General features: G+C 40.4%; 2 protein-coding genes and 1 pseudogene across 2 annotated transcripts; 2 read left to right on the top strand and 1 right to left on the bottom strand.

Annotated features, from left to right (window-relative positions):
• Positions 1-398: 398 nt before the first annotated feature.
• On the bottom strand, positions 399-1,110 carry LOC110870260. The gene is made up of 2 exons (XM_022119453.1): positions 1,074-1,110; positions 399-991 (listed from the first exon to the last, which is right to left on the bottom strand). Exons 1-2 carry the CDS (start codon positions 1,108-1,110, stop codon positions 399-401), a joined length of 630 nt encoding a protein of 209 aa, XP_021975145.1.
• A 3,416-nt stretch (positions 1,111-4,526) lies between these two features.
• Positions 4,527-12,094, top strand: LOC110873221 (annotated as a pseudogene).
• A 1,753-nt stretch (positions 12,095-13,847) lies between these two features.
• Positions 13,848-15,531, top strand: LOC110873223 (zinc finger protein CONSTANS-LIKE 8). Its single transcript, XM_022122157.2, has 3 exons — positions 13,848-14,572; positions 14,736-14,885; positions 15,337-15,531. The coding sequence occupies exons 1-3, from the start codon at positions 14,087-14,089 to the stop codon at positions 15,358-15,360; spliced, it is 660 nt and encodes a 219-aa protein (XP_021977849.1). The 5' UTR covers positions 13,848-14,086; the 3' UTR covers positions 15,361-15,531.

Genomic DNA, 15,531 nt, shown 5'->3' with positions numbered 1-15,531 from the left:
CTCCTTGCATTTTGAGGGGGGTGGAGGATGGGCCTACCCCACCTAATTATTTTATAATTTTCTAACTTTTTTTTTTGTTAATTTAATAAAAACTTCATAAAAATTAAATAAAATTAAAACATAAAACAATATAATTAAATTCATTTCATAACATAAAAAAAAATTACATTTCCTAAAAATTAAAGTTACTAATCCTAGAAACGGAAAACATAAAAGCGAAAACAAAAATAACGATACGATTAAAAAAGTAAACAACCTACGACGTCCATTTTTTCTTAACCTCCTCTTTCATCCTCCGGTAAACCTCGCGTTCATCCTCGGGAACCGAGTCGAGATCCAACTTCATAATCCTAAAATCCTCCGCTCGAGCATAGTCGGCCGACAAGGTTTTCTTGTAACTATATTTTTCGGCCGCGAGCTCTTTGAACGAACGAAATTCGGATATCAACTCGTCCATTTTCGAACCCGCCCTGGAAGATGTTTGGCTCGAGCCGCCCCCTTTTCGCTTTTCGGCCGCCTCTTTTTTTGATTTGTCCCTTCCAGGGACGTTCCGACTCGTGAACGGGCAACACATCCTCGTCATATTCCAGGTCGTCGTTTATGTCGATTTGACAACGAGCGGTGGAGCCTCCCGCACTATAACTTCCGGACTCGGAAGTTTTACTCCATTTGGCGGTTGCGACCTCATTTGGAACCGGCTTCCATTTGTTTTCTGTCTTTAAAATGTTCCATGCTCGGAGGTGTTGGAAAGGCGTTGAATTTTTAGAATCCCATTTAGCCAAAGCAAGGTTAAGAATGTCCTCGTCGTTACTTCCACTAGGAGGATTAGTGTAAATTTGGTTATAATACCCGCTAAAGGTGTTGATGGCCTTGCTCATTTTACGCCACTTGCCCGAGACGGAATCGAGTTCACGCATCGGGCCTTGTTCCATAATCCCGTTAAATCTTTCCGTTATCGCCTTCCAAAAACTACTACCCGTTTGGTTGTTCCCTAATTTAAAAAAAATGCATTAGTAAAAATAAAAAATAAATCTTTTTAAATTTAAATTAAAAAAATAAACTTTGGTTCATACCGACAATCGGGCAAGTTGAGGACTTAACAAACACCATTGCTAGCGCCTCCTCCTCTATTTTTGTCCAAGGTCTCGGCTTTGCTTTCGAACCGCCTTTGGTTTCGGCTACGGTTTCAACCGCCTTCCCCTTCCCCTTGTTTTTTTTTTGCGCTTGAGCTCTTGAGGTGGCGATTCGGGGACGACTTCTTCATCATCGTCAAGTGGAACCGGGGGTTGCACTTGGGAAGTTGGCGGTTGCGATTGGAATTGCGCTAGAGATTGGGACTGACTTGCCCGTTGGAGAGCTACCGAACTGCCTTCCTTGCTTGCCTGGAATGAGAGGGGTGAACAGTTCAGTATCAAGTCTGTAACGAAGCTAGTACGGTTCAATGCTTGTAGAATAATAGTGAAAATTCCGGGTAACTGGATCGCCCCGGCGGGGTTGCTCTGACTCAGACGGTCCCAGACTTATTGGAAATGGAAAGCCAGGGGAATGCTACCAACTCCCTTTACTCCCACGTTGGAAAGCATATGAACTTGACTGAACTGAATGACCAGCGGGGTAAAAGAAGAAGGGATAAGATAAGACAGTAGCACCCACCACTCTGTCAGAAGAAGGTTATCCCGCAACGGTGTGGGGCGTCAGAGGCTGTTGCCCCGCGACCAACTCGAAGGGGCTGAAGTTCGACGCAGAGCTTTTTGGTTGTTAAGTTATAGCAGCACTCAGCAACATCCAACAGCTCCAGTCCTTCTGGTTTGCACTAAAGTGGCTTAAGTAGCCCTGCTGCGCCCCGACCCGAGTCCCCACGTCCGCTTTTCTCCGCCCGAAACCCAAGAAGTTGGCTTTGCCAACACAACATTAGGGCCGTATGAAAGACTTTCACGGGAATTGTCTTGATCGTCGGATATCATTGAGAAAGAAATAGGTGTTGGAAGGGAAGCACCAGGAAGAAAAGCCAATCCATAACTAAGAACAGCAGTAAAGCTGGAAAGAACAAGAGAGCATCGAGTTCGAAAGAAGAAGACTGCAGTGCCTTAATAACCTAAGCAGATGTCTACAGCTTATCCCCGCCATAACTTCATAAGAAGATGATCGCCCATCTGGTATGATAGCCTCATTCCCCCTCCCCTCGATCTATTTACCGACTGAAGGCAATGGCCCTTACCCTTACGATAGGCGAATGGTTCTACAACTGCAAGCACATGAACTCGCTCTCATAGACAGACTACAGAAAGAGAGGCCTTCCTGTACGAGTAGTGAAGAACTAAACGATTTTGGGTTGAATGCCTGTAGGGAATATCTCAGACTCCTTCTTCTTGTTTAGCACCCTTAGCCCTTTCTACCCTCTCCGCTCTAAATATCGAACCGACTTATTGACTCTTGCTTGGCCTTGACCTTGACTCTGACTCTGTAAAGTAGGACCAGCAATACCAGAGAAATCGGTGCCCAAGAGAGGGCGATTTGACGAATCGAGAATTGGATATTACGCGGGTACGTTTTTTTCATTCGGGGTCTTACCTTGGGGATAGACGATGGACCCGCCATTCGACATGATGCAGCATTTTGAAAGAAAATTCCATCAAATCAAAGGAGTTGACCGCTTGTGTAGCCTATGCGAAGCAAGCGGGTACAAGATCGAAAAGAATGCGTTGCATGGAAATGAGATGTCCAAGATATTAAGAACGAGGGGAAGAATCGACGAGGAATCTAGACTAGAGAGGAATCTAGAACATCAAATCGTGAATGAAAAAGAAAAAGCGTCTGCTTTTTGAAATCTTTCCTTTCTTATACAAGATTCTAAGGTCCTTCCCCAACTTCATGTTCCCGAGTTGCAGAGAACAATCCGAACTGAGGCAATCTTTCCGGATTCGCTCCGCCTTACAGCTTGCTTCCCATTGTAATTGCCATTGTAGCACGTGTGTGGCCCAGCCCATAAAGGCCATGCGGACTTGACGTCATCCCCACCTTTTCATATAGAAAGATCAGGTTATTGCTGATCATCTGGTCTATCGCTCCTTTTGAGAGTGACATAAGCCTTTCCCCTGCAGTGAAGTTTCTTCCTTCCCTGACTCAAGCTGAAGAAGGAAGGGCGCTTTCCTTCGTTGAACACAAGACAGACGGGGACAAATCCAATCCCTTAATTCTTTGATCCCAATTCAATTGTTGTTTGATGTAATAATAGAGGTGTCCTTTCTTGGTCGGACCAAGCCAACTATTTCCGACAAGTCTTTCCTCATTTTTCGAGCAAGAAGCGGAACTACAAGAAAGCTTTCTTTATCTTTATGGATAACCAATTCATTTTCAAATATAGTTGGGAGACTTTACCCAAGAAATGGGTAAAAAAAATGGAAAGATCGGAACATGGGAATTAAGAAGCGAGAGAGAGCTCAAAGAAAAGATAAGGACTCTTACAATCACTTCTTCAATTCTTAATCTTTTTTTTCTTCTTTTCTAATGAGAATAATCATACCTAATCCCTTCTACTTGTCAGTAGAGCCACTTCCAACCGTAACAACTCATACGTCAATTACCGTTAAAGCCCTCTCCTCCTTTCACGAAACATTACCCTTTATTAAGGCTTGAGAACAGGAATAAAGATCTTTGATTTCCAACTTATAGAACTTCTTCTCTTTCTCTTCCTTATTGTTTTAGACTAGCTAATCTGAGAAGCAGGAATAGTTCCGAAAAGGGATAATACGATAGGAAATCTATGTTCCCCCGGGTCCAATCCTCGGCGTTGGGTGATTGTTGGAAACCCGAAAACGTAAATTGCGGAGACACCCATGAAGGATCGATAGTCGGAGTGTAAGCGGGAGTCGAAAAAAAGTTAGGTTGGTTCGGGTTGGGATTGTTCGGGCTGGGATTGTTCGGATTGAATGGATTCATGATTCTATAAAAAAGATGGAGTGTTTTTTATAAAACTGGATGAGAATGGGAGAAGTATTGAGAATTTGATATAAAAATGGATGAGAGAAGGGGTATTTATTTAAAGTGGAAAAGTTGTTTTTTAATTAATATAGCCGTTTGTTTTTTAACGGCTAGAATTTTGAATTTAGCCCTGTCGTATGCGTCATGTGGGAGCCGGTTTGGACGAGCCGGGCCAGAGGGGGGCGGTGTGGGGGTCCGGCGCCGGGCCAGGCCGGGCCTAAGCCGGCCCCCATACCTTCGAGTCTCATAAACAATCCAAGAAACCGACAGTACCAATAATTGTGAAATAACGCCAAAGATGGATTGCTGATCACTGATGGAGAGTAGGTTGCAGCAACGAAGATAAACAACAGCCCTTATCAAGTTGAATCTGAAGATACGGGAAAGATCATGACGGTAACTAAAGATACGCGATTATCGGAGAGATGATGGAAGGTGGGTTGAAGATATGACGGGATGATGGAGATATACCCGCCATTTTTTTGACGAGGGTAAAACTGGAACCCGAAATAAGAGGGTGACTTTCATTATTCTTTTCTTTCACAATCTTCCGGATTTGGGAGGAGACAACTGAACTCTAAAAAGACCTCCCCTGTCTCTTCTCTTCCCTGCCTTTCTTCCCATAAAAAAGTCTTTAGAACACCATTACCCTCTTCTTTCCTTCCGATTCTTTTCTCTTCTCCAATTAAGTGAATCTCTGGAACACAGTGTAAATGATAGTCATTGTTTTTAATCGAACTCAGTAGATGTGATTAAGCCCTAATTTCCCAAGGGTTTCACAATCTAGGGTTTTAGACCAACATGTATCTCTACAATCTCACCCTGCAACAAGCCACCGGCATCGTCTGTGCCATCAACGGCAGCTTTTCCGGCGGCAATAAATCACAGGAAATCGTCGTCGCTCGCGGCAAACTCCTCGACCTCCTCCGCCCTGACGAAAACGGTAAGCTCCAAACCATACTCTCCGTTGATGTTTCGGTGCCATTAGATCTCTAGCTCACTTTAGGTTAACCGGTGCTCAAAAGGACTATATCGTTGTCGGTCGGTTCCGATTCCGGCCGTATTGTTATTCTAGACTACAATAAGGAGAAAAATCTGTTTGATCAAATTCACCAGGAGACGTTCGGTAAGTCCGGAAGCCGTAGGATAGTTCCCGGTCAGTATTTAGCTATTGATCCCAAAGGCCGGGCTGTTATGATTGCTGCCTGTGAGAAGCAGAAGCTAGTTTATGTGCTTAATAGGGATACGGCCGCTAGGTTAACGATTTCGTCGCCGTTGGAGGCGCATAAGTCGCATACGATAACCTACTCGATTGCTGGGGTGGACTGTGGGTTTGATAATCCGATATTTGCGGCGATTGAGTTGGATTATTCGGAGGCGGATCAGGATTCGACTGGGCAGGCTGCCAACGAGGCGCAGAAGGTGTTGACGTTTTATGAGTTGGATTTGGGGTTGAATCATGTGTCGAGGAAGTGGTCGGAGCAGGTGGATAATGGGGCGAATATGTTGGTGACGGTTCCTGGTGGTGGGGATGGACCGAGTGGGGTGCTTGTTTGTGCGGAGAATTTTGTTATTTATAAGAATCAGGGGCATCCGGATGTTCGTGCTGTGATTCCTAGACGAGCGGATTTGCCGGCTGAACGTGGGGTGCTTATGTTTCGGCTACTATGCATAAGCAGAAATCTATGTTTTTCTTTCTTCTGCAGACCGAATATGGGGATGTGTTCAAAGTTACACTTGATCATGATAACGAGCGTGTTACGGAGCTGAAAATTAAGTATTTCGATACCATACCAGTGACATCTGCCATGTGTGTCATGAAATTAGGTTTTCTGTTTGCTGCTTCTGAGTTTGGGAATCATGCGTTGTATCAGTTTCAAGCTATAGGTGCTGATCCTGATGTAGAGTCATCATCAGCTACGTTAATGGAAACCGATGAAGGATTCCAGCCGGTATTTTTTAAGCCTAGAGGGTTGAAAAATCTTGTTAGAATTGACCAAGTGGAGAGCCTGATGCCCATTATGGATATGAAAGTCGTAAATCTTTTCGAAGAAGAAACCCCTCAAATATTCACACTTTGTGGCCAAGGCCCTCGTTCTTCTCTTAGAATTTTACGACCAGGACTTGCCATCAGTGAAATGGCTGTTTCACAGCTTCCTGGGGTTCCCAGTGCGGTTTGGACAGTTAAAAAGAACGTTAATGATGAATTCGATGCTTTTATCGTCGTTTCTTTTGCTAATGCGACTCTTGTTCTCTCTATTGGAGAAACTGTAGAAGAAGTTAGCGACAGTGCATTTCTCGACACCACACCTTCACTTGCTGTTTCGTTAATAGGTGATGATTCGTTAATGCAAGTACATCCTAGTGGTATTAGACACATCAGGGAAGACGGGCGTGTTAACGAGTGGAGAACTCCCGGAAAACGAACTATCGTGAAGGTCGGATATAATCGACTTCAGGTGGTGGTTGCGTTGAGTGGAGGGGAGATTATATACTTCGAGGTGGATATGACCGGACAGTTGATGGAAGTTGAGAAGAACGAAATGTCTGGTGACGTGGCGTGTTTGGATATTGCTCCGATACCCGAAGGAAGGCAGAGATCTCGTTTTCTAGCTGTGGGATCGTACGATAATACCATCCGGATATTGTCGTTAGATCCCGAGGACTGTATGCAGGTTCTTAGCCTGCAAAGTGTTTCTTCACCTCCTGAGTCACTTCTGTTTCTCGAGGTTCAGGCTTCTTCAGGTGGTGAAGATGGTGCGGACCATCCGGCTAGCCTGTTTCTGAACGCGGGTCTTCAAAGTGGGGTTCTGTTTAGGACCGTTGTGGACATGGTCACGGGCCAGCTTTCGGATGCACGGTCTCGGTTTCTCGGACTCCGTGCTCCTAAGCTGTTCTCGATTCTGGTGAGAGGAAGACGAGCTATGCTTTGCTTGTCGAGTAGACCGTGGTTAGGTTATGTTCACCAGGGTCATTTTCTTTTGACGCCGCTTTCATACGAAACACTCGAATACGCAGCCTCGTTTTCATCTGATCAGTGTGCTGAAGGTGTGGTAGCGGTTGCTGGGGATGCGTTAAGAGTTTTCACAATTGAAAGATTAGGCGAGACGTTTAATGAAACTGCTATACCATTGAGGTATACTCCAAGAAAGTTTGTGTTCCATCCGAAGAAGAAACTTCTAGTAACGATTGAGAGTGATCAGGGTGCTTTTCCTGCTGAATTACGTGAAAGTGCTAAAAAGGAATGTTTTGAGGCTGCAGGTCAGGGAGAAAACGGTAAAATGGAAATAGAAAATGGCGGTGATGATGAAGACAAAGATGACCCGTTATCTGATGAACAATACGGGTATCCAAAAGCTGAATCGGATAAGTGGGTTTCTTGCATTCGGGTTCTTGACCCTAAGTCAACCGAGACAACATTTCTTCTAGAGCTTCAAGACAACGAGGCTGCGTTCAGTATATGCACTGTGAATTTCCACGATAAAGAGTACGGTACCCTTTTAACTGTGGGTACAGCAAAGGGTCTTCAGTTTTGGCCCAAAAGATCTTTGACAGCTGGATATATTCATATTTACCGGTTCGTAAAAGATGGAAAATCGCTTGAACTTCTGCACAAAACCCAAGTTGATGGTGTTCCGCTTGCGTTATGCCAGTTTCAAGGACGACTGCTTGCTGGAATCGGGTCGATTCTTCGGCTTTATGATTTGGGTAAAAGACGACTGCTTAGAAAGTGTGAGAATAAGCTGTTCCCGAATACAATCAACTCAATTCATACGTACCGTGATCGAATTTATGTCGGAGACTTTCAAGAGGTTTGTTTTCTATTCTATTATTCACACTACATATATTATATATAATAACAATTCATGTAGCTTCTTGGCTACAGTGAATTGAATATATATATTTTTTTTCTAATTGGTTGGATTATTTGAAAAGTCATGTTGACCTTTTGAAGACGTGTAAAGAAGATGACGAAAATGGAGTTCACACGGAGCCCATAACTAACTTTAACCTGCCCTAAACCCACCAACATTCAAAGTCTTTTAAGATATAATTTTACTGAATATAAAATGAAGAACACCAGATGTGTGATAAAATTGTTTTCGGAATAATCAGACTTGGAAGGATTGAAAACTCAACTTAAACGCAATAATACGTTAAAAAAGAAACATACTTTAAACTAAATATTTTTGTTCGATTATAATCTTTTGGTTCAGTTATAAATAAGTTTTATATATAATTGATATTTTCTTTACCGTGACGAATACAACAAACACCAAATGAACAAGATAGATACTTGTATTCGCTTTATGCTTTTCTCGATGTTCTATGGGTTTCTTGACGAACAAATTCGGTTCCGACCGAATAACATCGGTACCAGTAAAATCGTTGTTGGTTTTTAGTATTCATAACCGGTATAAGTTTAGGCAAAGACGGATTTGTATTTGCCCATGTATTTGTTTTTGTTTCTTTCGACTGCTATATCGAGTTTCCGTATCGTATCAGTTTTGTAATAAAATGTACCAATATCCACCGAAAACCCGCCGTGAAGCGCGGGGAAACCCACTAGTTCTATAATCAATTTATGTAAGAGACATTCAGGGGCAGGTCGGGTAATGGGTCTGGTTGAACAATATTATTTTAGTAATCAGTACTAGATAGGTTTTTATTATTTGACCCGTTTGAGATAAAACACAAATGGTTAAAAATTACAGAGTAAAATGCCATTTTTGTCCATGAGGTTTGGCCAGTTTTGCGACTTTCGTCCAAAGGTTTGTTTTTTCGCATCTGGATCCAAAAGGTTCGAAATCTTGCCATTTCCATCCGGATCGTTAACTCCATCTATTTTTCTCCATTAAGTCGGGTATTTCCTTCTTTTTTGCTAACTTAAAGGCAATTTGGTTTTATTCACTTTTTGTAAAAAGAGCGAATACCCCCCAAAAAAAGCTAATTGCCCTTTAAGTTAACGAAAAAGATGGAAATATCCTTGACTTAACAAAGAAAAATGGATGGACTTAACGAGCCGGATGAAAATGACAAGATTTTAAACCTTTTGGATCGAGATGCGGAAAAACAAATTTTTGGACGAAATTGCGAAACTGGCCAAACCTCAGGGACAAAAATGGCATATCTACATTTTATCATTATATGTATTGTTAGAACTCTATTCTGACTATTGTGTGTTTGTTTTTTTACAGTCGTTTCACTACTGCAAGTACAGACGCGATGAAAACCAGCTATACGTATTTGCTGACGACTCTGTTCCGAGATGGCTGACATCAGCATACCACGTAGACTTCGACACAATGGCAGGTGCCGACAAGTTCGGAAACATTTACTTCGTGTGGCTGCCACAGGACGTATCGGATGAAATCGAAGATGATCCAACTGGCGGGAAGATTAAATGGGAGCAGGGGAAGCTTAACGGAGCCCCAAACAAGGTTGAAGAGATTGTGCAATTTCATGTCGGTGATGTGGTGACGTGTATGCAGAAAGCATCTTTAATTCCAGGTGGCACCGAGTGTGTGATGTATGGAACGGTGATGGGGAGTTTAGGGGCGTTGTTGGCGTTTACGTCACGTGATGACGTGGACTTCTTTTCTCACTTGGAGATGCATATGCGACAGGAACATCCACCTTTGTGTGGAAGAGACCACATGGCGTATAGATCCGCTTATTTTCCTGTTAAGGTAATTACATTAACTCGAAACTGTTTATAAAGCTTGGTTTTAAAATGCGCGCATGATGCGCGCATAATGCGTGATGCGCATATTGCGGTGGAAACAGCGCATCAGGTGTAACGATGCGAGCAGATTACGTGATGCGGCGGTGGTGCGGTGATATCGCATGATGCGAAGCATTGCAATATGCGGTCTGATGCGTGCAACATGTAAAATGAATAGGTTTTTTATTTTGGCTTTGGAGGGAAAATGAAGAGTCACCTTTTTTTATTTTATTTTTTTTATTTTACACAGCTGGAAATATACACAAAAGATAACTTTTCTGAAAAGTAAGCCTTGGAAATTGGAGTTTTGACTTTTGAGAACAGTTCTGATGTTTCTAATTCTGTTTAGAGTATATATGTTTAAAGTTTCACAATCCATACTCAATTAGTCAATTAGACTAAACGGTATGGGGGCCGTCCCCATGCCCGTCCCCATCTCGCCGCCCCGTCTTCCCCACCCCCTTGCTCCGGCGCCGGGCCAGGCCCGTCATCTCCGTCCTCCACAAGCCGGGTTCGACGCCCCTCATACATACATACATATATGTATAAAGGGGTTCATCCCCCACCCCCTAGGTCCATCCCCTTTAGGCCCCCGCTTACGTGGCGGTGACGTGGCGGCCCATCCCCTTGGGGATGAGGCTCACCATACCGGTTAGTCTTACAAATCTTGTTTTTGTTTCAGTAGTTCTGTTTATATATTTTAATATATTGTTATTGTTTCAGTAGTTCTGCTTCTCAAACAGGAAGAATGATCATGCATCTAACTGTTCTTCGTTTAAAAAAGATGGAATTTTCTGTTTCTTGTTTGCTGTATTTGTTTGTTGTATTCTGTTTGCTGTTTCTTGTATTTCTGTTTGTGTTTGTTGTTTTTTAAAGACTATGTTTTTTAATGTTTTGTTAATTTAAAGACTTAAGTATGTTTTATAAGTTTGTTATAAGTAGTTTTTATATGTATGATTATTTTATGGTACTTTTATACTAAGAGACGTCCAGTATACGTGATGCGTGCGCATCACGCATCGGATTTTTGGACCAAAACGCATCAGAGCATTACAATTTAAAACCAAGTTATAAAGTTGTTTGGATTTTTTCGTCTGATGCTTGAGTAACGTTAAAAATTGGTCTCGTTTTGCAGGATGTGATTGACGGGGATCTTTGTGAACAATACCCGACGTTGCCGCTAGACATACAGCGGAAAATTGCAGATGAATTGGATAGAACTCCAGCAGAAATTCTTAAGAAACTGGAAGAAGTTAGAAACAAAATTGTTTAAGATGAAAAGGTAAAAGACATGTTTGGTTTATTTAGAGCTGAGTAAATTGCCAAATCCGTCCCTAAGGTATGGCTAAATTTGTCAGATCCATCCAAAAAACTTTTTTTTTCTCATCTGAACCACTGAGGTTTCATAATCCTTGCTAAATCCATCCGTTTTACAAACACCATAAAAACAAACGTTAACTACGGAGTATTTTCGTCATTTTACATATTTGTTCTGTTTTTTTCTTTCTTTTTATTCATTTGTTTTGCCACCATCCATCGTCACTTTTATCTATTTCTTGTTTGTTGAAGCAACCACTCCACCAACACAGTATACTTTTCTTCTTTTTGAGACAAGCTTCTTATCTTCCATCCTTCGTTCCTCGTTAGACACAACCAAAACGAACACAAATTTCAGTAGTAATCACCTAGTTAAACCTCAGATCGCATCGTCTCCAGTCAAGTACTCCAAGCTCCAACCAAAACAGATCTGAACCGTAGAACTTGCCGGAGTGAAACTTCACTAAACGGGAAAAGTCGATAGATGTCAAAAATTCGCTAAAGAAACGGTTATTCTATTAGAACTTCGCTATTCTTGGATCTGAATCTCCCTATAGAGTGTCTCTCTCTCTCTCTAATACACACCTACTAACTGTGTGTTTTGTTGCAGGTTTGTTGAAGGTTAAGTAATGAAGATGAAGGTTGCATCGATTCTATGAAATTGCGTTGAGTTTAGCACTAATTTTAAATATTAAAATTGTGGTTGGATATGCTATTTTGTGGATTTTGAATTCAGTGAAGATGTTGAATGTTGAGTGATTGTTTTTATCTTGAAATGATGGCGGTGGTGGCAGGTGGTGATGACGAGTGGAGGTGGTTCTAGAGAGAGACGGCCGCGGGGGGGTTCTAGAGAGAGATTTACAGAGAGCAAGAGAGGGGGGGGGGGGGGGGTTATAAAAAAGAACATTTATCTTTTTATGTTAAAGTTAAATAGAAATTAAAAGAAAGTTGTAAATAATACATGTATATAAAATGACAAAAGTACCCATTTGTTAACTTTAATTTTTGACAATGTTTGTAAAATGGATGTATCTAGCAAGTATATGTTTATCTAGCAAATTTGATTATTTAGCAATTTACTCTTTAGAGCTATATGTTTTTATTGCAGGTGATTATCAGGCAACAGTGGTGGTGGGGACAAGAACAAGAGGGTGTCAAGGGTGGCAGTAGTGGTTGAGACTGTGGTGTTGCCGGAAACAGTGAGTCAATAATGGAGATAAACAACGGTAATGGGTGGTGTCAACCTATTCTTATGCTTTTTAAACTAAAATGTGTTGTAATAGTTGTCTGTTTTGACTTGTTAGACTAATTTGACTAGACCGAAATTGATCCATCGTCTAATTATGAACCCATATACGATTTATCTATTTCCAAGTCAACTCATCGGGTATATAAGTTGTTGATCAATTTGCCCAATGGATGGAAGGTAAAGTTAGTTTGTCATACCCATGATCGATCATGTTGTCAAACTAGCAACGCTCCGCTTTGTTTTGTGCTTGTTATATTGGACTGTTGTTGGGACAGTCAAGGCTAACTTTAACCGAATCTTGTTTTATTTGACATTTGACCCGTTTGACTTGTCTGTGTTTAGGTGGTTTAACCTGCCAAACCGTCTAAGTCATCAACTCATTTGACTTACACAAGTCACATTCAGGTTACATAATTTTAAATGTGTCCAGTTAGAGTTAAATGTGCCTAGCCGCATCCTGGAGATCTAATCTAAACAAGAGGATCACCTACATGTAGTTTCCAAAAATCCAATCTTATTATTCCTCAGTTGACTGTCTTAGTATCCATACCCTGAAAGAAAGAAAGAAAGATATTAATATACATTAGCAAATATAACCTACAAAAAATAAATAAATAAGAACATTTCGGAACGATTTTAAGTACCAGAGTGCATCCACCACTGACAACGATACCTTCATCTACCGCGGCCTGCAACCCAATAACCGTGAACAGTTGTCACATATACATATATTCATCTTAATCAATCACACGATGCCATGTCGCAGCCTTTTTTGTCCTATTTACACTCTTTTACCACTTTAATCCCTCAACTTTGCTAATAACATGTTTAGCCCCTCTACTATAATAAAGTTTCCAAATTCCTTTTTTCCTTTTTAACTTAATTAAACTCTCAACATAAAAATCTCAGATAGTGAAAACTATCACTATCAACTATATTGCACAACTGAAAAGAGATTACAACTTCGGATATTGATCAAGTGTTTTACAACTGAAAGCTATGAGTGTTTTGAGAGTTATGGTTCGTAGTGTATGTGAGAGAGTGTGTGTAATTGTGTAACCTAACACTTGATCAACCCATTTTGAATAAGCCTAACAACCAAGTCCCAAAACCTTGGAAGACCACGTTCAAGCCCCATGACCGTTTGTGGAAATAACACATACAACATCTTGAACGAATTATTCCCGAGATTCCAGCTGAGACTCAGTCCACTTCGTTAATAACCTGCACTTGAATATTAGTAAACATAGAGAACAATTGTTAGAAATTACAAGTAATAATAAGGATCCTTGATCCTCTGAGTCACTACACTATCCGATAAGGATGACTGCTCCAGGCAACACCTCAGGATGGATGTATAATTCATAATTATAAACACCTATGCCCTATGTAATGAGAGTCCAATCACTTGTGTGAAAATTGTCTATTACCTATTGTATTTTAGCTTTGAGCTAACTATTCCATACTTTTGGTCACAAGTAACCAAAATGTTATTATCATCAATCCATACATTTCACAAAATATCTAAATATAAGCATGTATAAATCCCTAGAGATAGTAAATTACTAGCACCTTTTCCTCATCTTATAAACCCACTCCATAGGCTAACTTTAGCACATGAAATATATATTGACCTTATATTGTTCACACTTGCCACGTTGGATCATATCCTATCAATCAAATGAAGATAAGACCATGTCACCCAACCAAAAAGACCAACCACTAGCCACCCAACCAACCCAAACCCCATAATATTCACCCTCTCATGCACATTTTAATCTTAACAACATCCATACAAACACACACTTAAAAAAATGGGGACAAATTCTTTGTTAAAATCTCCAAAGCAAGAAGAACAACTTGTCCCGGATTCTTTAATTGCCGAGTTCTTCGATAACGATAACAACAACGACAATCCTCCCGAGTTCAAGGGCAATTTGGGTATTAAAGAGGGAGAGAGTCAAGAAGGTGTTATGAGAAACACATATGATGAATTTAGTTGGGATCATTTGATACAATGGGACGACATCACAAAGAACGAGGAAGATCAAGCTTCGAGAGTTTGCGATCAAGACAAAACGGAGTATCAAGATGGTAATTTTGTCAATTTGATTGGAAACATAAAGAGAGAGATTTTCGGGCTTTGGGAAGCAGACGAAGAAGATGAAGATGAAGAAGAAGATGAGAAGAAAACGTGTTTGAACTTGAGCTTAAATTACCAAGAGGTTATCGATGCATGGTCTGACCGTGGTCCTTGTCGGGCCGATGATTTTACTCATTCGATATTCGACAATAGATATGTTAGTTACTTTATTATGGTGTTTAACTTTCATATTGTTACAAGTTGTTTCATATTGATTATACACATAATGTCACATAATGCATACCAAATTACATACAATTGGATATGTAATATATTAATTCATACTTTTTAAACATTTATAATAGTTTTGAATGTTTTAGATGGGAGAAGTGCCTGTGATGGAAGAAGCCAAAACCAAAAGGGAAGCAAGTGTTCTCAAATACAAAAAGAAACGTCAAAACAGACTCTACTCTAGAAAGATAAGATATCAAGTTCGAAAACTCAATGCGGATAAAAGACCAAGACTCAAGGTCATAACTTATTACTATTTTTTTTTTATTTTTTTTTTTTGTATAAGGGGCTGTTTGGCAACATCTGAATGGTTAAGTACTGAACCAGTAAGAGATCTGAATCATTAAGTGCTGAACCAGTAAGCGGTCTGAACCATTAAGAGTCTGTATAATGATTAACCGTTTAGAGGCAAATGTCTGACTAATTTAGATTAGAGGTCTTAACCATTCAGACTCTGTATAATGCTTAACCATTCAGAGGCAAATGTCTGAACCATTCAGACATCTGCTCATGAAACAAACAGTCTGAATCATTAAGTGCTGAACCAGTAAGAGGTCCGAACCATTAAGAGGTAAACAAACAGCCCCTAAGTTAAATAATATATCATATAAATCATTTTTTAAGATATTTTTAAATATATAAACATATTTTTTAAAACTATATATAATTAACGTTGATATTTCTTTGCAGGGAAGATTTGTGAAAAGGGAATAATCATGAGAAGATATTAAAAAGGTGATGGAAAAATATCTACAAGAAAATATCTTCAACAAATTGGTTGATATTTTTCACATGGACATGCTTTGTGAATGTCACTATCTCTTTGCTTGTATATATACTAGTAAAACATTTCATTATTTTAAAAGAATATTCTTTAACTCTCAA

The sequence above is a fragment of the Helianthus annuus genome, chromosome 8, assembly GCF_002127325.2.
Source record: "Helianthus annuus cultivar XRQ/B chromosome 8, HanXRQr2.0-SUNRISE, whole genome shotgun sequence".
NCBI lineage: Eukaryota > Viridiplantae > Streptophyta > Magnoliopsida > Asterales > Asteraceae > Helianthus > Helianthus annuus.
The sequence above is the reverse complement of the archived record's forward strand: the minus strand, read 5'-3'. Positions and strand labels throughout refer to the sequence as shown.